Source organism: Garra rufa, chromosome 10, assembly GCF_049309525.1.
Source record: "Garra rufa chromosome 10, GarRuf1.0, whole genome shotgun sequence".
Lineage (NCBI taxonomy): Eukaryota > Metazoa > Chordata > Actinopteri > Cypriniformes > Cyprinidae > Garra > Garra rufa.
The window spans coordinates 24,221,220-24,242,241 of NC_133370.1; the positions used below are offsets into that span (position 1 = coordinate 24,221,220).

Below are 21,022 nucleotides of genomic sequence, written 5' to 3' on the forward strand. Positions count from 1 at the left end.
CAAATCATTTAAAGCCTTGTAGCTCACAGTCTGTCTGTCTTTATATGTTTATGTTATCATTAAAAAAACAATTCACATATGAAGAAAATGAATAGATTTTTTCTTCTGGAACCCAACTGTTGCACTCTATTTAACTTGACCTTGCATTTCAGTGTGATAAAAGTGACCTGATCTCATGATGAAAACGTACCTCTTGGAAGTTTTTTGCAAGACACAAAATATGTTCTTTTCACTGTGCCCAAAGTGTATGAAAATATACATTTGTATTAAACATTTATGGAGCAACAGATTTTGTGTAAAAATAAATCATACAAGTCATTTATTTTGTTTAAAAATCTAATAAATGTATGAGGTGGTAAAGGGGCCCTTTTACCCCACACAAGGGTAAAAGGCTCACCAGCATGGGGTAAAAAGCACACAGTATTGATACAAATACTTTAGCTAAAATAATGTTTTTTTTATAACGTCTGAGTTAATACTTGTTCGAAACAATCACTTTAGCAAAGTTTGTACTATTTTCTGCTTATTTTGATAAATAGCAATACAATTTTTTAAATATTATACTGTCATTGAAAAATGTTATAATAAAAATATACATTTTAAAATACAGAAACAAAATAATTTAAAAATGTAAAGATTCTGAAAGCACTGAACGAGATCTCATAATAATTTAATATAGATTTACAGTACAGTAGTAACAACAAATTATATTGTATTATATGATATGATTAATAGCATGTTTTAAATATGATGGTTTCATTCTAAACATGTTGATTATCTTTAAGATGGGCACCCAACATAATATATAATATTTACCATTTCAATCTAACAATGTCATGTCAACAAACAGAAAAGTCAGCCTCTATTAATTATCATGTTAATTATTGTGCCTTTTAGCCCCAACAGCAGGGGTGCTTTTTACCCCAAATAGCATACTTTTACATTTTCTTTCGTTATTTAAAAACTGTTGCTTGAATTATCTTAAACAAAACTGAAAATCATTAAAAAATCATGTCTCAAGATATATTCAAGAATTTTAGGGATTCTCATTTGCTACTTAAATCTACAACAATTTTAAAAACATCAAATATTTGATCAAGTAAGCACAGAATTGACTTTGTGCTGCTGCCCACGATCGCGCCAAGCATCAGCCAAAATTGCACGTGTATCTTGAAAAGCGGATGTTTTGGAAAGTGCTATGGCACATTTTTTTTGCCATCTAGGAGTTTAGAGGAAAATAATATCAAAGTCGCCATTAGCTCGTCGTACCCTACATATTACTGCAGTTTCCAACAGAAATAAACACTAGAGGCAGTAAAATCAAACACGTGTAATCGTTTTCGTACACAATTATGATTGCAGAACCATATGTTTTGCTTTACGGACATAACAAACTTGCTTGGTAGCTCAGACTTCACGGAATCCTTGGGTAAGAATCCTGTGATAAACATGACTCACGATGAAAAAAACAAAAGATGAGAGATCTAAAAACAAGCTAAAACGGCATGCTTGCGATTGCGTTTTTGCGTCACATTCCGTAATGTCCATCCCTTTGTATGTAACAATAATATCATAAATCTATATGTAACAATACATATCTAATACAAAATAATTATCACTCATAGCTAAAAGAGAAAAAAGAATTGAATCCAGATGAACTTATAAATGCAAATAAATTGGAATCCACAGATGTGAAATATTTAACAAGAGTTGAGAGTTTCTAAATTACTAGCACCTCCATTTGTATACCTCCATGAAATATTTATAATAAATCAAATGCTTACATAAAGACAATGCACTTGTGTCAAGCTCTCAGATGCTTTTAACATCAACATTGTAGCTAACACTTTCAGGCGCTTAAATGAAGATCTAAAAAAAGCAAATGTGCCACATTAAATAAGGTCCACGCTTGCAAACTGCACCAGAAGTTTGTCAGAGTGGATTGAATCAAAGCAGTGCACACTCTGCTCAAAACAAGATTGCCAAATGGACTGAACCCATGGGACCACAGGTTTGTTATTGTTTCATGTTGTCTAGTATACTTGGACTTGTTCATGTAGAGTGGTTTTGAAAGGAGTTCCCACAGGACGATGTGTATATACACATGTATTTAAAGACGTGGAAAAGTGTGTGTGCTTCCATTTGACCTACATCCTTGTGTGTGTGTGTGTGTGTGCTTGCTTTTCACATACCTAACAGGACTGTTGCCTACATCTAGGTCCTCAGCTGTGACAGCTCCGACGATGATGCCCACTGGTGTGTCCTCGTATGTCTCCATACTATAAGACAGCTTGCTGAAGACTGGAGGTTCTTCCACATCCAAAACATTCACTTTTACTGTGGCAGTGTCCTTAAAAGGTCCCAAATGTAGGAATCGATGATCAAGAACTGCGTTTGAAGCTTCTACTTTAAAGGTGTAGGCCTTTCTGGTCTCATAGTCCAGCCGCTGCAAAAGGAATAATAAGACATCATCAGTCTTTAACCCTTTATCTCATTTGTGGCAGCAGAGAGGACGTGATGTCAAATTGTTTTTGCCTGTATACTGTCAAAGAATAACAAAATATCACCAAATTTATTCGGGTCATAAAACTGGTGATCTAAGTAAAAATGCTTTCCACAACAGAGGGCATGCTGAGATCAGAAGTCAGGGGAATGGAAAGGAAAGGCTGCCGCTCACTCAACCCTGGAATCACAGGAGGGAGAATAAAGGAAGAGAAGAAGAAAGCAGGGAGAAAAGTCTTTGGCCAGTGGCTCTTGCATCACTCTGCTCATTCAGCCATATAAAGGCAGAATTTGGCACAGTCACACCTGAGAATCAAAGAGTTGTGGCAGCTAAGCACAACCGAACAGACTGCAGATTTCAGAACTTCAGCAACAGGATTAAAAAGTCACATTAATCCATGTTGAAAGTGAAAATGCTAATACCTAATGTTTTATATATATATATATATATATATATATTTAATAATGCCTATCTACCACAATTCTTCAAGCCTTCAAGACTGCCGGTTCATTAGCTGCTATTGGGAAATAACTAGAAGAATAACAATGTGCAGTAAACGATAAAACTGTTTGCACTTCAAACCAGTGTGCTCATAATTAAGATAATGCATTAAAATAATATGGTAAGACACACCAACTTTCACTATCAAGCAGCAAAACAAGCTGTTTTGTAGAGCTAAAAATAGCTGGACATGGATGAGACCGGAAGCCAGACCCATAAAATTTACAAATGGCTGCACCCATTTAAAAAATAAGGTGGATACATATGGCATTCATGGCATACGTTTAAGCCACAGCTATTAAATTATATATATATATATATATATATATATATATATATATATATATATATATTGCACGGTTTTTAGTGTGAAATTACAGTATATTCCAGGTTAATAAGTGCATTACCTTTACAGTAATTTCACAGTGGGACTTCTCTTTTATTAAAATGCACTCTCAAAAATGTCTTGTAAACAAACAGCATCACACTGTGTTTCTACAGTGCATATGTATATTATGAAGGCACCCAGCATGCAACACAGCATGAATAGATTATGCTGTAGAGTTTTTTAATTCTTGTTAATTGTTATTTGTGCTATTGAGCTTGTTTTTGGTTCACTTTTAGCCATTCGTGTTGCTGGTTTATATTGTAAGTGCTGTTTTTATGTGTTGAGTGTTACTATTGTTGTGTTTTGTATATTAAGTAGCTATTGATGTCACATCTTTCAAAGATGTATCTCAGCAGCTGCTGCTCCCATATTGTGCAAGATTAATCTACAAACAGTTATGAATACAAAATAAGTTATTAATTAATCTTAATGTTTTAATAATGTTAAAATAAAATCATGTTAATGCTCAGAATGGAACTTAAACTTAAAGGCAACCCCTGGTATTAAGACTTGTATAGCTTAATATAATGTGAATGTCTCTTAATAAAATATGTAATAGAAAACCCATGAAAGACTTGGGTGTTTAAAAAAACCCACAACACTCTATACATATTTTGGACTATGGGGATCGCATTTACTTAAATGACGAAAAAATGGTTGAATTCAGTGAGCTACTGGCACTACCTGTTGCTATTTTTACCTCAACACAAAACGGAATACACAACTTGGAAAACAAATAGTAATACGATACCACATCGTGCTGCTTTTGGTTATAATTTTCAGTCAAAGGGCAAGAAGAGAAGCAAAGTAAGTCTTCACTGCTTTCCTAGCGATATGGAGAGGAGAAAAGAATGAAGAGATGCCTGTGGATAAATTGAATTTCATAAAGACCTGCGTCTTTGCTCTCTCCACTTTAGCCCTTTTAGTAGACCACAGCTACTGAAAGAGCTTACAAACGGCAGAGACAAGAAACGCTAGATGGCATCCTGGCAGGATGTTAACATGCAACACTTGCCAAGACCGCAACTATTGAAGGACTTTCTCAGTGCGCACGCATTTCACTTGATATCTGGGGGTGTTTAGACTCCTTGTGGGAAAAAATTGACGGTATGGCATTTGGTTTAAGTCTACACTGACATCTATCGCCACCTGTAAGCTCTTTCAGTAGCTGTTGTTATCGTATTAGTAACCATCATTTTGACAAATGTTTTCATTTGTCACACTTCTGACATGACTAGATCAGTAATTTGAATATGAATATACAAGGTCCAAGATCTCAAACAAACACTAATCACCATTGTGGTGACTTCAAAATAATTATATCTAAATTTTCTCACAGTGACAGTTATAGACAACTATAATGTAAATTACAAGTAAATCTGCTGTCAATCAAAGTCATTCTGCTGTTCATTTGCAGAAATTTGTAAGAAAATGACCCAGCATGTATTGATTTCACAAAATAATACTTTATAATCCTGTAAATTCATGGCAATTTTGTGTGTGTGAGAGAGAGAAAAAATAGACAGAGACAGACTTAAAATAATTTATAATTAATGTCTTTGTCTAATGACAAACAAAGCTTGACAGTATGGAGCAAGAAAATTAGCTCAATTAGTTTTGTTCTTTCTCAGATAATAAGAGCGACTGGAGAACACAAATGATAAATCATGTCCTGCTGATTAATTTTTTCCACTAATAGTTGCCTGATTGCCTGTGTATGATTGTGGCTTGTGAACTAAAAATGTTAACCTAGACATGTGCTTCATATGCCAACATATATATATTAATTGATTTTATTCAAACCCATTTAAGTCTCAAATATTATTTACCACAACTTTATTAACTACCACAACTAACCAAACAAAAACAAAACAACAAATCATTAAGTATACACTGTGAAACTTGTTTTGCTCATAAAAGCATTCATATTTGCAACAGAAGCAATTCTCGATGCACATGTTTTTGATAAATCTTCAGCATCTTTATCAACAGATTTTTCGATTAGTTCTAAAAAATGAATTATTCATTTTCATGCCTCGCACAGATAATTCCAGACCAGAATGCAGTGTGTTGATCTGAAAAGAAAAAAAACTCTTACTGCACTGGGGTTGGTTAATGACTTTAACCAAGTGTAAAGAGAACAATATGTCCCAGTCTGTTGCAAGATAAAAACAATAGACATAAGTCTTCCAGAACAGCTTAGGGAATATAAGTCCTCAACAACGTTAAAAGAGACACTTTCATCAAAAAAGACAGATTACAAAGACAACTTACTCTTGTCATTGTCAGCCAAGATTTTTTCAAAGACCTTCGTACTATACTTAAAAAGCATCAGCTTTATGTCTACACCACACTGCTGTTCTGCAGGAGGTCTTATCACTCGTGACAGCAAACAACAATTATGTCTGCCACTGTCATTTCAAGCTAGCATTGAGAACGTGTCTTTCTCGCTGTTTGCAGGCTGAGCGATCCATAGCGCTGACCATGCTGAAAGAATAACAACCTCAGACATGACAGGACAGAGAGCCAGCTGGTCAATCTGAATAACACAGTAGCCCCTGTATTGCAACTTTTGTACATTGTTAATGGTGTAAAGCCTGTAACATTAATGCTCGGTATCCCAAATTCTTGTGCCAAGCACATTTTCTTAGTCAAATACACATTACTTACACAAAAAATATTTTACATTGTACCTATTTTATATATTTACATGAACAATGTTATCAAGTATGAATCTCATAAAGGGTGTTTTTAAGCATTTTACATTTATTCCAAAACAACACCTCAAGGCATTAACAATTTACACAAATTAGCAATATGTTTTATGTTCAGCTTTATGTTTTTTAATAGTTAACTTTTAACTTTTTTTTTTTTTTTTTTTTGGATTATCAGTCATCAAAGCTCAGTAAATATTGGTCACAGACACTGAGATTTACTTTACATTTCACCAAGCTGATTACTCATTAAAAACTCCCACAGATCATGTTTTCAGGCCATTTTAGGTCTTATTTTGAGACAAAGTGGTTATATCTAAATGTGTGAGTTGTTTACTTACTTTTTGTAAGTTAGTCTTCCCATTAACAGACTTACTGCGCGTTCACACCGCCGTCGGCAAGAGCGTCAAAAAAAAAAGAAAAAAAAAAAAGTGACTTTTTGGAAATTAAAAAAAAAAAAGTGACTTCCGGCCACTTTGACGCTCTCGCCGGCGGCGGTGTGAACGTACAGTTATATTGTTCCTTCAGACTGATTTGCGAACGTGCACGAACACAAGAGGCGGGATTTATCACATGAACCAATCACACACGATCATTACCTGTCATATCCAATCATATCGCGATGGAGGCATTACCTCCTTTCATGTGACTTTCCCCCACATTACAAACTCATTAGCTTTAGTCTAAACATATGCTGTCCTGCTCTTTCTGTTCTTTTGTGCTCCTGTAACAGTCGCATTGGACACCTTTAGATGGCACTGTTTATCTAGTCGTTTCAGAGTCTTCTGAGGCTGTTCCTTAGAGAATTAACACAAAGGCCCGTTTCTCTATTTTGGATCCTCTCCACTCAAAAGAGAATGCTAATCAGATGCTAGTCCATAGAGTTGTTTTGTAATTCAATACAGTGCACATACCAAAACTTTAATTAATTCCCTTACTAATTGACATTTATTCATGAATTCTTAATTGCATTTCCACACTGTAAGTTGTGAAGTATTCGGAATCCGCTCCAATTTTAAATTCTTGCTTCCTCAAAGAAATATAAAGGCATTTTGAAGTCATGAACTACATTAAGGCAATGGCAACCCACTTTATGTACATTAAAACAGCTACTGATATGGCCGGATGTGACCGGGTTCTTCATCTCATATGAATGTAAATCATTTTTTCAAAAGTACTGTTCATTCTATTGTACATGCTTTTTTTTTTTTTTTTTCTCCAATGAAGAAGGATTAAGATAATCCCATATGTTACAAGAGCAAAGTCCACATTTCAATCCTTTTGTTAATATAGAGACAATTATCCCTTCAACCCATTACCTTAGTAGATCCTCTTTATGCACAAAGCAGCTCTGAGCCCATAAAGTCACGAGACTCCTAATGTTCAGCCTCAGCATTTCAGAAAAGTCCCTGTGTAGCAGAGCAGGGGCGTGATGGAACAGTGTGTCAAAGAGAAATAAAGGGTGAGGGAAGTCTGTTATTGAGGACAGAGGGAAGAAGGGCCATTGTCATTGACCCTCCTCCATGCCCTACGGTGAGGATCCCACATATCCATTTCCAGACTTTTTTTTGGGTCAACAGATATGGCACACCCATTTTGCAATGTAAGGACTATGTCACTTTGTCCTGTGCAGCCTCGGCTTGGGGAATAAAAAAATGGGAAGGACGGGGAAATATTTTCACTGGGCCTTTCATGATGAATTGATGAAATTTTAAAATATGAATTGTAAGATTACGCAAAAAGAGTTTGAAAATAATATATTTTACATATAAAATTTACATAAATGCACAGATTAATGTGATCATGTTTAATCAAACATTAAAATTTGCAATTGTAAGTAATATATTTTCACACTGAATTGCCAAATGAATGTGAAAACAGTATTTTAAATATTTGTTTAATGATATCTTTTTACTAAGTACTATGAAAGAAGGCCAGTATGACCAATACTAAAAATGACAATTACAACCCCAATTCCAGAAATGTTGGGACATTTCGTGAAATGCCATAAAATCAAAAAAATGTTATCTGTTCATTCTCTTTAACTGTCACGGATGTGTGTATAAATGAAGCGCAAAAAGACTAGAATGAAACGACACAGCCTTTTAATAAATCCAAACACGTAAATAACATTAAAGAAACCTTGTGATCGGACAAAGAAACACTGAACAGAGATCAACTAATATAGACAGGGTAATCAGACATGGACAGGTGTGGATTATAACTAATAAAGACAGGAACAACCAAATATGGGCATAAGAGGGAGAAACCAACATGAACAGTCCAAAGGGGTGTGACAAAGGGCAAAACAGGGCGTGACATTAACCTTTATTTCACTAAAGTACAAAGAAAAAAAATCCAATGTTTTCAGTTTTCTTTTGATTTTATTTTGTAAATATAGTCAAATTTAATTTTCATGGCTGCAACACACTCCAAAAAGAGTTGGGACAAAGGCAAAATAAAAGCGAAAAGGTTATAGTAGAATATCCAAATTAAACTGTTTTGAAACAGTTCACAGTAAGTAGGTGAAATGGAAATAGGTGAGGATATCATGTTTGGGTTTAAAAGGAGCATTTCAATCTTTGCAAGTGAAGCTGGTTCATGTCTCATCACTTTGTCCCAAATTTCATTACAAACAGGGGCGGAGCAGCCAATTTAAAAAGTGTGGGGGGGGGGGGGGCAGTATGGTGATGTTCATACAGTATAATAAATTCTAAATAGAAGAACAATGGGATTACTGATTACAAAAGTGTCAAAAAAAAAATCACATTTCTTTCAGCAACTACCACATAACATTGTGAAACGATTCAGAGAATACAGAGAAATGTCAGTCTGTGTAGGGCAAAGCAAGACACCTCAGGTGAATGGGCATTGACCTTTGAGCCCTCAGATGGTATTGCATAAGATACCGTCATGCTGCGGTGTTAAATATAGCCACATGGGCTCAAGAGTACTTCGGAAAACTGCTGTCACTTAACTCATTCTGCAGCTGCATCAATAAATGCAACTTGACTATACATCAATTCTATGCAGTGATGCCATAGGGTTCTCTGGGCCAGAGCTCATCTCAGAAAGTTGGATATGTGTGCTGTGGTCAGACGAGTCCACGTTTCAGCTTGTTTCTGGGAAAAAATGGACGTCTGCTACAACAGGGTGGTTTTGTAGACACAGACTGATTGTACTAGACTGACCAGTCTGCAGTCCAGATCTGTGTCCTATTGAAAATGTATGACCAGTCACAAAAAGGAAAATCAGACAAAGACGATCACAGACTGCTGAGCATCTGAAGTTTTTTTTATTAATCTAGATTGGACAACAATTTTGCTTGCAAAACTTGAAGCATTAGTATCCCAAACAATTAAACATTGTAATTAAAACGAAAGCTGATGTGGCACAGTGTTACACATGCCTCTGTCCTTTTTTGGAGTGTGTTGCAGCCATGAAAATCAAAATTTGGTTATATTTACCAAATAAAATTAAAAGTTGGCCACTAAAAACACTGGTAATTTTTCTTTGTACATTAGTCAATTAAATAAATGTTGAAGAGAATAAACCGATAACATGTTCTTGATTGTATGGCATTTCACAAAACTTCCCAACTTTTTTGGAATTGGGGTTGTATTTATAAATAATTGGTGACACATTGAATGGAAAAACTATTCAGAGAAATATGAACACACATACACACAGTAGATTTAGTTAATATCTAATAACATCAATTAATTCTAGTTTAGGAGCAATACTCGTTTGAAGTTTAATAACATTGTTTAATAATTTTAATAACATTGTCTAATAACATTATTTAAATCTCATAATTTAAAAGAAATGGGTTAAAGGACTGGACAAATCCAAATTTAACTCAATAAGGACATGCTAGTTTACTAACAATACTGGCTTGAAGGTGAATAACTTTGTTTAATAAGTTTAATAAATACATTAATTACATTTCATAATGTAGGACATGCTAGTTTATGAGAAATACTGGTTTGAAGATGCTGACAAATTAATCTAAACTATTATTATTATTATTATTATTATTATTATTATTATTATTATTTTTACCTTTTCAAGGTTAGAATTATATTGGTAACCTTTTAGTTTATTGTCCAATTCTCACTATTAACTAGTTGCTTATTAGCATGCATATTACTAGCATATTTGTGATTTATTAGAATTTATAAAGCATATATTACGGCCTGCATTTTAGTAAGTTTTTAGTATTTTAACAATGTCCTTACTACCTTTCTGGGCCTTGGAAATGGTAGTTGCGTTGCTGTCTATGCAGGGTCAGAAAGCTCTTGGATTTCATTAAAAAAATCTTAATTTGAGATCTAAAGATAAAAAAAGGTGTTATGAGTTTTGAACAACATTTTTGGGTGAACTATCCCTTTAATACCCATCAATAAGCAGCAGATTAGAAGTCTATTGAGACAAACGTTAATAGTGAAAAATAGAATTGGTCCCCAAACTAAACTGTGACTTTTATGTTACATAATAGTTTATCTAACATTTTATTTCTAGTGCTAGTGCTTTTTAAATGCCAAAAAACTAATGACACCAAAGTGTACCATATTTCTGGAACATACCATGAAACAATGCATAGCCCCCAGTGCTTTCATATTCTTCATATGCATCTCTCCATCTTCTATCTCTCGAGAGATGAATAGCAGCAGTGGACTGTCATAATGTGTCCACAGTCTACACTAGCTTTGAGTAATGAAAGAGTAACCCCTCTACTCCCCGGAGGATAAGTGCACTCCAACTTCATCCACACGTCTTTACCAGGGCATTTGTTTGAGCTAAGCACTGATAGCACAGCCAGCAAGTCTGTGATTGGCCATGTAACGGGGCGTCTGAGGGGATTTCTACTTGTCACATCACATCAAGAGGTAGATGCTCTGATGGCCATGGGTGCATTCATTTATTCATGTCCACTAAATATAAAAATATTGGGCTCTTTCTTGGGGAAACTCAAACAATGTATTTTTCAATCCCGCTGAGAGGTCAGCACCCCCAGTTTCTTTTTTTTCCCCCACATGTTGGCAAAACAGGAATGGGAAAACAATGTTCTAAGGACAACCGCAAAGCACATAATGAATTGATAAGTCCAAGAGCAGACATTGCGTGGTGTGGGTTAAGCATTCGCGCTTTTATGGCTTTATGCATTATTCATTCGGGATGCTATGGATGGCCATCCAGTAATAAGATATGACTTCCCTCGGGGTAAACACACACAAGCCCCTCAATGAAGGAGCACGAGGGGTTATTGCTATCATCCTTGAATTCACGTGTGTTTGGAAAAGAGATGCAAATGGCATTGTGATTTGCATCTGATGTCATCCAGCCTTAGCCAGCAGATAAATATTGCCTAAATAAACATCCAAATACTGTCAAAGAATTCACTTACTGTGCAGTAAAGGAGCTCCTGTTTTATGTACAATAATGCATGAGCTACATATGGAATTGCACTACATTCACTCACTTAAATAAAATAAACTTAAAAGTTATGGCAACATGTTTTTCTTTTACTTAAACTCAAATTTACTTACTAAATATTTTTTAGTAAGGACTTTCTCCTTTCATTCATGTTCATGGGTCAAAGACGTTAAGATGTCCACGACAAAATAAATTTACAAAAGTGATTTTATGTCCATAGAAAGCACATTAAATGTAAGTAAAGTGTCTACTTTTAAAGTTTCAAATACGTTTTTGGAGAAAAAAATGTCCAAATTTGGTTGAAATAATGTTACATTGTCATTCAGTGTAACACAATATTTATGTAAAATTCAAACAATGACAAATTGTGACTTGTACATATTAAAATATATAAAAGAATAAGTGAGCATATTATATTTTATTGTGTTTTAAATAAGTAAAAAATCTTACTGACAAATGGGTAAAAAAAAAAAAAAAACCTTAGGATAGTGGCACATTTACAAAATGTAGAATTACAACTAATTAGTATTTGGGATTAAAGTAATTTGTCTTTTATTATGTCATAAATTGATTGATTTGTTGTAAATATGCCTGACAGGATTGTTACACTGAATGACATTTTAGTGGGTATCTTCTGTAAAGTAGGGAAAATGTATGATATTTATTTTTTGCTCAGAAAAACAAAAACAAAAATGCAACTAAATTAAAGAGAAAACTTTTTCATATTTTCTTGGAAAAACAACAACAATTTAAAGCAGTATTACACTCATTCTTGTTATGCTTAAAGGAGTAGTTCACTTTCAGAACAAAAATTTACATAATATGTGCTCTCAATAATGTACTCACCCCCTTGTCATCCAAGATGTTCATGTCTTTCTTTTTTCAGTTGTAAGGAAATTATGTTTTTTGAGGAAAACATTTCAGGATTTCTCTCCATAAAATGAACTTCAATGGTGCCCCTGAGTTTGACCTTCCAAAATGCAGCTTTAAATGGCTCTAAATGATCACAGCCGAGGGTCTTATCTAGCAAAACGATCTGTTATTTTCTAAAAAAAAAAAATTACAATTTATATACTTTTTAACCACAAATGCTCGTCTTGTCTACCTCTGTGTATAATCTGTGTAGAGATGAAAAGGTATATAAATTGTAAATATTTTTAGAAAATAGCCAATTGTCTCGCTAGATAAAACGCTTCTTCCTCGGCTGGGATCATTTAGAGCCCTTTGAAGCTGCATTTAAACTGCGTTTTGGAAGTTCAAACTCGGGGGCACCATTGAAGTCCATTATATGGAGAGAAATCCTGAAATGTTTTCCTCAAAAAACATAATTTCTTTATGACTGAAGAAAGAAATACATGAACATCTTGGATGACAAGGGGGTGAGTACATTATCTGTACATTTGTGCTCTGAAAGTGAACTACTCCTTGAATCCCTTTTTCGTCTTTGACCCTAATACATAGTGGAGATCCAAATAAGAGAACAATCTATAAATACTTGATTTTTTTTTTTCTGAAATATTGTTAATCTTCATCGCTTCATCGCAAGAGGCCCTTGCTTTGAATGACTTTAGCATATCTGCGGCTGCAGGACATCACTAGTTTCTCAGACTACGCTGGTGTGATCTTGGTCCACTCTCTTACAAAGTTCAGTAACTGTAGTAGGTTTCTTAGCCAAGGATTTTACAGAGATTCAGTCTTTCCTCAATTTGACACTGAACAAAATGTTTCCTGGCAGACCCAATAAATTAAACTTGCTCTTATCGGTAAAGTGAACTTTGGACCAGTTCTACTCTCTCCACACAACATGCTCCTCAGCAAAGGTGAGCTTAGCCTTTTAGATTATTTCTGCTCATGAGAGGCTTGGTCACTGCAGAGTGTGTTTTCGATCTGACTTCTCCTAAACATGGTGAGACAGATCCTAACCCTTTTTAGAACTGAACTTACAAGCAATTCCAGCTGCAGTGCTGAACCGATTCCTTATTGAGAATTTCTGCATTATCCTGTCTTTTTCGGAGACTTGAATGCTGCAATATTCGAGATTTGGAATGACAAATTTCTTTTGCAATGTTTGAAAGTGTCATCCCTTTGGCCTTCAAGCGTCCTATTGCATTGTTTTAGTCACCTTTAGAGATGCCCGCCATCTTGCAATATCAGTGAAAATTGGAGGAATGCTGCCAGTTAAATAGGGTTTGTCATATAATTAAGGGAATTTGCACTATTTGCCAGGTTAACACCAATGACTTGGAGGTTTCTGAAAGTGTTCTTTAATTTTGAACAGAGTTTTTTTTATTTACAAAATATCTCAATTAAGTTTTTATACTGTGCTTTAGAATACAATTAATTTTTTAAATATGCTTAAAAATCTGCCCCTCTGCTCCTGTTATAACTTCAAATACGACTAAGCAGTGACCCTAAAATTTAAAATGAAAATATGATGTATCAAAATAACAAACAAAAGAAAATCAGGTTTCGAACGACAAGATGTCCTTTTTCTTGTCATCTTGTCATTTTTTTGCAACATGTGAAAAAGAAATAAATAGAAAAATGATAATATGTAAATAAATAAACGTTTATACCGACCCCAAACTTCTGAACTGTAGTATAAATATGAAAACATTCGCACATTTTTTTCTTAGACTAAAAACGTCTACAAAAAGCCATACTCTACCTTTTTTAGTATAACTGTTCCTTCTTGAGTGTTCTTATTGCTGTAAATATCAAACATGGAGCCTCCGTCACCAGGAACGATGCTGTATTCCACTTCAGCATTCTTCCCAGAGTCTAGATCATGAGCTTTGACCCTCCCCACCGACGAGCCCACAGGTGAAGATTCAGGAATGCGCAGGTGAAAGATACCTGTCGAGATTCACAAACACCTTTATCAAAGTCTCCCCTCAGGAATAGATGTAAGACTCTACATCTAGAAATTACTCTGAGAGGTGGTTAACAATAATCATCCACTAATCACTTCAGCAGCTCTGGAGGAAAGTGTTAGAATGCTAATCACATTTGCAAATTCAACTCTATTTAGTTGTTTGTGTTTGGCGAGAGCCCTTGAGGACTTAATCATGGCCAATTGTAAATCTGAGGTTCTTCTCGGGTCGTGCATTACTGTTCAGTCCCGGTTTTGAAAATAGCCGCTCTTTGTTATCAGTGCCAGCCATTAACTGAATTAAACAATTCAAATAATGGACTCATGTTTAAGGTTTCCAAAGAGCAAAGCAAATATGAAACCAGATTAAATTCACATTAAGATAAACCCCAGGGATGAACTGCTGCTGATATAGAAATGCTGACAGTATACTGTAAGCTTCAATGCGCTTTATAATGATTCCTGCATGTCTAGAGACAGCTGCTTTGGAACACACTTTTAGAAAACCGTGGCGGGTTGTCGTTGACGTCTCGGAGAGTGATATTGATGGTTGTGGTCCCAGCTAAACCCCCGAGCTGGCCACCCATGTCCTTAGCCTGTATGACCACCTGGTACATTTCTTTAACCTCCCTATCCATGTTTGGTAAGGCAACTCTTATGATTCCTGATGCAGAGAGAGAGAGAGAAGAAGAGAGAAACAGAGAGCATGTGAGAACATATGTGACATGCGCTGGCAAAATGAGTTGCAGTGAGCACATTTTCAAAAATGAGTTCTTTTCATTTTCAGAATCTCCATTAATGATGTATGGAAGCCCAATTCCGCCACTGAATAATAATAAAAAAAATTAACTGTGACTATTTTTCTTGCAATTGCAAGTTTACAGTTCACTCTTCTGACTTTTTTCTCAGAATTGCATGATACAAACTCACAATTCAGATTTTTTTCTCATAATTGTGATATATAGACTCGCAATTGCGAGTTATAAAGTCAGAATTGTGAGATAAAATCTTGCAAATCTTTTTTTTTCTCAGAATGGCATGATATAAAGTCGCAATTGCAAGTTCTAAAGTCAGAATTGTGAGCTAGAAACTCGCAAATCTTTTTTTCTCAAAATTGCATGATATAACCTTGCAACTGCAAGTTATAAAGTCAGAACTGTGAGATAGAAACTCGCAAATCTGACTTTTTTCACAGAATTGTGTGTGATAAACTCTCAATTGCGAGTTATAAAATCAATTTTTAAATAAAAATTTGCAAATCTTTTTTTCCCTCAGAATTATGTTATAAAATAGCAATTGCGAGTTATGTCAGAATTGTGAGATAGAAACTTGCAAATCTGAATTTTTTCACAGAATTGTGTGTGATAAACTCTCAATTGCGAGTTATAAAGTCAGAATTGTGAAATAAAATTTCTCAAATCTCTTTTTTTTCTCTCAGAATTGTTATAAACTAGCAATTGCGAGTTATGTCAGAATTGTGAGATATAAACTCACAAATCTGACTTTTTTCACAGAATTGCATTATAAACTCGCAATTGCGAGTTATAAAGTCAGAATTGTGAGATAGAAACTCACAAATCTGACTTTTTCTTCTCAGAATTGTGTGATATAACAATTGTGAGTTATAAAGTCACAATTGTGAGATAGAAAGTCGCAAAGCTGACCTTTTTTTCTCAGAATTGTGTTATAAACTAGCAATTGTGAGTCATAGAGTCAGAATTGTGAGATAAAATCTCGCAAAACTCTCTTTTTTAGAATTGCATTATAAACTCGCAATTGTGATTTATAAAGTCAGAATTGTGAGATAGAAACTCACAAATCAGAGTTTTTCTCACAATTGCGTTATAAACTCAGAATTGTGAGATAAAAACTGACAAATCTGAGTTTTTTCCACAGAATTGCATGTTAGAAACTCGCAATTGCAAGTTATAAAGTCAGAATTGTGAGATAAAATCTCGCAAATCTTTTTTCTCAGAATTGCATGATATAACCTTGCAATTGCAAGTTATAAAGTTAGCAAAGTTATAAAATAGCAATTGCGAGTTATAAAGTCAGAATTGTAAGATAAAATCTCACAAATCTCTTTTTTTCTCAGAATTGCATGATATAACAATTGTGAGTTATAAACTCGCATATAAACTCGCAAATCTGACTTTTTCTGACTCGCTATTTCCAGTTATAAAGTCAGAATTGTGAGATACAAACTCATAAATTTGACCTTTTCTTCTCAGAATTGTGATATAACCTTGCAATTGCGAGTTATAGTCAGAATTGTAAGATAAAATCTCGCAAATCTCTTTTTTCTCAGAATTGCATGATATAACAATTGTGAGTTATAAAGTCACAATTATGAGATAGAAACTCGCAAATCTGACTTTTTTTTCTCAGAATTGTGTAATAAACAATTGTGAGTCATAAAGTCAGAATTGTGAGATAAAATCTTGCAAATCTGTCTTTTTTTTAGAATTGAATTATAAACTCGCAATTGTGAGTTATGAAGTCAGAATTGTGAGATACTGACAAATCTGACTTTTTTCCACAAAATTGCATGTTAGAAACTCACAATTGCGAGTTATAAAGGCAGAATTGTGAGATAGAAACTCACAAATCAGACCTTTTCTCAGAATTGCGTTATAAAATCACAGTTGTGTAGTTAATTGTGGTCAGAACTGTAAAACAGAAACTTGCAAATCTGACTTTTTTTTTCTTCTTCTCAGAATTGTGTGATATGACCTTACAATTGCAAGTTATAAAGTCAGGATTGTGAGTTTATATCAAGAATTGTGAGTTTATCTCAAGTCTCCCCCTGTTAGATATGCCAACATTACCATTCAAAGGACTGGGTTGGTAACATGTTTAAATGTTTCTGAAAGTCTCACCAAAGCTACATTTATTTGATAATAAATTACAGTAAAACAGTAATATTGTGGAGCATAAAGTGTTTTTTTATTATTATTATTGTGATTAGATTAAAATATAATGTATGCCTGTAATGACAGAATTTTCAGCAGCCATTAATCCAGCCATTTTTTTTATTGTAATACCTTTTTAAGGATGTATTTAAAAATACTTATTTAAAAAAAAAAAAAATACTGATCCTAAACTTTTAAAAGGCTGCATCTTTTCCTACTACAGATTAATGTTAGACTAGAAAATACTTTCTTGATCTAATATTTGCCTAGTGCCAATTTCCAAGAGTAGTAACATTTCCTTAAACAATGAAGTAAACTTAAACTTAGTGAAAGTCATGAAAACTGTTGCCTTTAGTTCTAGTTTTACAGTGATGGACAGAAAAATTATTCTTACAGTTTGACACTTTTCTGATCGACAAAAAAGACCTACAGCAATATGAAGAATTGAACAGGCCGTCATTAATCTGTGCTGCAATGCTTTTGTGAGCAGTGCCATTAAAAGGCGATCCTCTACCATTCTTCTAAAGTCTAATCAATCCTAATAGTTCCCCTCTCAGAGGAGCTACTTTTTGATCAGGAGATGACGGCATGACAGAAGATGAAGGCAAAGCAGTAGAAAGGCTTTGGGCGGAGTGCTGAAGTCTGCAGAATGCTAAAGACCATGTGTTTAATACAACAACACCCCCCAAAATCAACTATCTCTTACCTGTCTTGGGGTCAACAGAGAAGTAGGGCTGCCCATAAAGGATACTATACACAATCCGTGCGCTGTTTCCATAAGTAGGGTCATCAGCATCAGTGGCGGTTATTTGCGTCACATATGTGCCTGATTACAAACATAAAAGAGATGATAAGAGGCAATCAAATGACACTAGAATTGCCACATGCAAATAATAATGATGAATACAGACCATATTTACAATCCTGAGACAAAAGATTGCAAATTCAATTGTACTTATGATTGTACTGCAGCTGTAAACAAGCATACATTCTGTAACAGATTTATGGTTTATGTTTGTCTCAATTTGTTTAATCATGTGTCAGCCAGAGGAGAAAGGGCTCCTTGCTGAGTTTTTGTTCCTCCAAGGGTTTCTTCCTCATCAGTTTAAACATCTCAGAGAGTTTTTGCTTGTCAGTGTCGCTTATGTCTTGCTCATTGGAGGTTTTAAAGCTGCTTCAGAACAGAGTATATAAATAACAAGAATAAAAGCTATACAAATACAGAGTATATGAACCTCTTAAAAGCATGGCTCACACAAAAACAAAAATTGCCCCATGATTTACTCACTAATTCAATGCTATTATAACGTTTGGAAAAGCCAGGACATTAAAAAAAAAAAAAAAAAAAACTGATTGTATTCATCTGAAAGAAGAAAGTCATGGCTTGAAGGTGAGTAAATCATAGGGTAATTTTCACTTTGGGTGAACTATCCCTTTAATGATTTAATCAAGTTGTTTCAATCAGACCCATTGCCACAGGTGTATAAAATCGAGCATCTAACCATACAGTCAGCATTTACAAACATTTGTGAAAAAATGGGTTGTTTCGGAAAAGCTCAGTGAATTCAAGCGTGGCTCTCTGATAGGATGCCACCTTTGCAATAAGTCTGTTGGTGAAATTTCATCGCTCCTACTGTAGATATTCCACAGTCAACTGTAAGAGGTATTACTGGAAAGTGAAAGCATTTAGGAACAGCAGCAACTCAGCCATGAAGTAGGAGATAAAGCAACAGAGCGGAGTGACCGAGTGCTGAGGCGCATAGTGCGTAAAAGTCACCAACGCTCTGCTGATTCCACAGCCAAAGAGTTCCAAACTTCAACTGGCATTAATATCAGCACAAAAACTGTATGGCGGGAGCTTCATGGAATGGGTTTCCATGCTGTCTCACATCGCCAAGTACAATGCCAAGTGTCAAATGGAGTGGTGTAAAGTTGGAGTTTTCAACTCTGGCCCTTAAGGTCTACTTTCCTGCACTTTCCTAATCAAGGTTCAGGATCACTAGAAAGTTACAGCTAAACTCTGCACGAAAGTGAATCTGTGGAGGGCCAGAGTTGAGAATCCCTAGTGTAAAGCATGCTGCTTGGTCAGATGTCCCAGTTCTTTTGTCCACATAGTATATATAATGATTTTATATAGATTTTAAAGGGAACCCCAGGTATTAAAGGAGTAGTTCACTTTCAGAACAAAAATTTACAGATAATGTACTCACCCCCTTGTCATCCAAGATGTTCATGTCTTTCTTTCTTCAGTCATAAGGAAATTATGTTTTTTGAGTGAAACATTTCAGGATTTCTCTCCATATAATGGACTTCTATGGTGCTCCCGAGTTTGAACTTCCAAAATGCAGTTTCAAAGGGCTCTAAACGATCCCAGCCTAGGAAAGAAGGGTCTTATCTAGCAAAACGATCGGTATTTTCTAACAAAAAAAAAAAAAAATTTAAAATGTATATACTTTTTAACCTCAAATGCTCGTCTTGTCTACCGCGGCAAGACGAGTGTTTGAGATTAAAAAGTATATAAGTTGTAAATGTTTTTAGAAAATAACTGATCGTTTCGCTAGATAAGACCCTTCTTCCTTGGCTGGGATCATTTAGAGCCCTTTGAAACTGCATTTAAACTGTATTTTGGAAGTTCAAACTCGGGGGCACTATAGAAGTCCATTGTGTGGAGAGAAATCCTGAAATGTTTTTCTCAAAAAACAATTTCTTTACGACTGAAGAAAGAAAGACAATGACTTGGATGACAAAGGGGTGAGTACATTTTCTGTAAATTTTTGTTCTGAAAGTGAACTACTCCTGTAAGACTTGTATGTCTTAATATAATGCAAACAATGTCTCTTACTGAAATATGTAGTAGAAAACTCATGAAAGATTTATGTTACATTATATATTTTGGACTATGGGGGCTCCATTATGTTGATGACGTAAAATGGTTGCACTCTGTGAGCTACTGGTACTACCTATTGCTATATTTAACGTATCACAACTCGGATTACACAACTCGGAAAATAAATTACTGATACGATGCCACACTGTGCGGCTTTTGGTTGTAATTTTAAGTCAAAGAGCAACAAGAGATGCAATGTAAGTCTTCACTGCTTTCTTAGCGATAAGAAGAGGAGAAAAGAATGGGAAGATGCCTGTGGATGAATAAAACTTTGTAAAGACCAGCGTCTTTGTTCTCTCCTAGCTACTAAAAGACCTTATAAATGGCAGAAACATGAAATGCTTGAGTTGTGTTGCGGTTAAAATAGCAACAGGCAATGCCAGTAGCTCGCAGAGTGCAACCATTTCGAACCTGATTTCATAACAAAAACGTACATGTATGTTTTGTGACATTTTCAATGTGAAATGTCCACTGAGTGGAGCTAAAAGAGTGTTCGTTTTTGCTCCCCAGAACAGATGAACCTACATATGGTACGTTTTATGTGACATTGGTTTTGTACGTGTCACCGATAGTACCCGATAGTATGAACAAAAGCAAATGTGATGTAAAAACACAATAGCAAGCATGTCGTTTTAGTTTGTTTTTCTGATCTCTCATCTTTTAGCTCTTTCATCGTGAGTCATGTTTTTCACAAGATTCCAACACACCCAAGGACACCAGTCTAATTCTGTGTCGGCTGAGCTACAGAGCAAGCTTGTTACCTCCGGAAAACAAAACATATGGAGCTGTAATCATAACTGTGTACGAAA

The 21,022-nt window shown here is 35.0% G+C and overlaps 1 protein-coding gene across 3 annotated transcripts in view; it reads right to left on the reverse strand.

Annotated features, from left to right (window-relative positions):
• The window catches only part of cdh12a (cadherin 12a), a 56,831-nt gene that overhangs the window by 20,589 nt on the left and 15,220 nt on the right, over nucleotides 1–21,022 (reverse strand). For 2 of the 3 annotated variants that reach the window (XM_073848180.1, XM_073848179.1), the window contains exons 3-6: nucleotides 18,033–18,152; nucleotides 14,911–15,078; nucleotides 14,211–14,398; nucleotides 2,193–2,446 (exon numbers count right to left, since the gene is read on the reverse strand). In XM_073848180.1, coding sequence (XP_073704281.1) covers nucleotides 2,193–2,446; nucleotides 14,211–14,398; nucleotides 14,911–15,078; nucleotides 18,033–18,152 — 730 coding nt within the window. The remainder of the gene's footprint in view (nucleotides 1–2,192; nucleotides 2,447–14,210; nucleotides 14,399–14,910; nucleotides 15,079–18,032; nucleotides 18,153–21,022) is intronic. The other variant, XM_073848181.1, reaches the window with a different exon arrangement.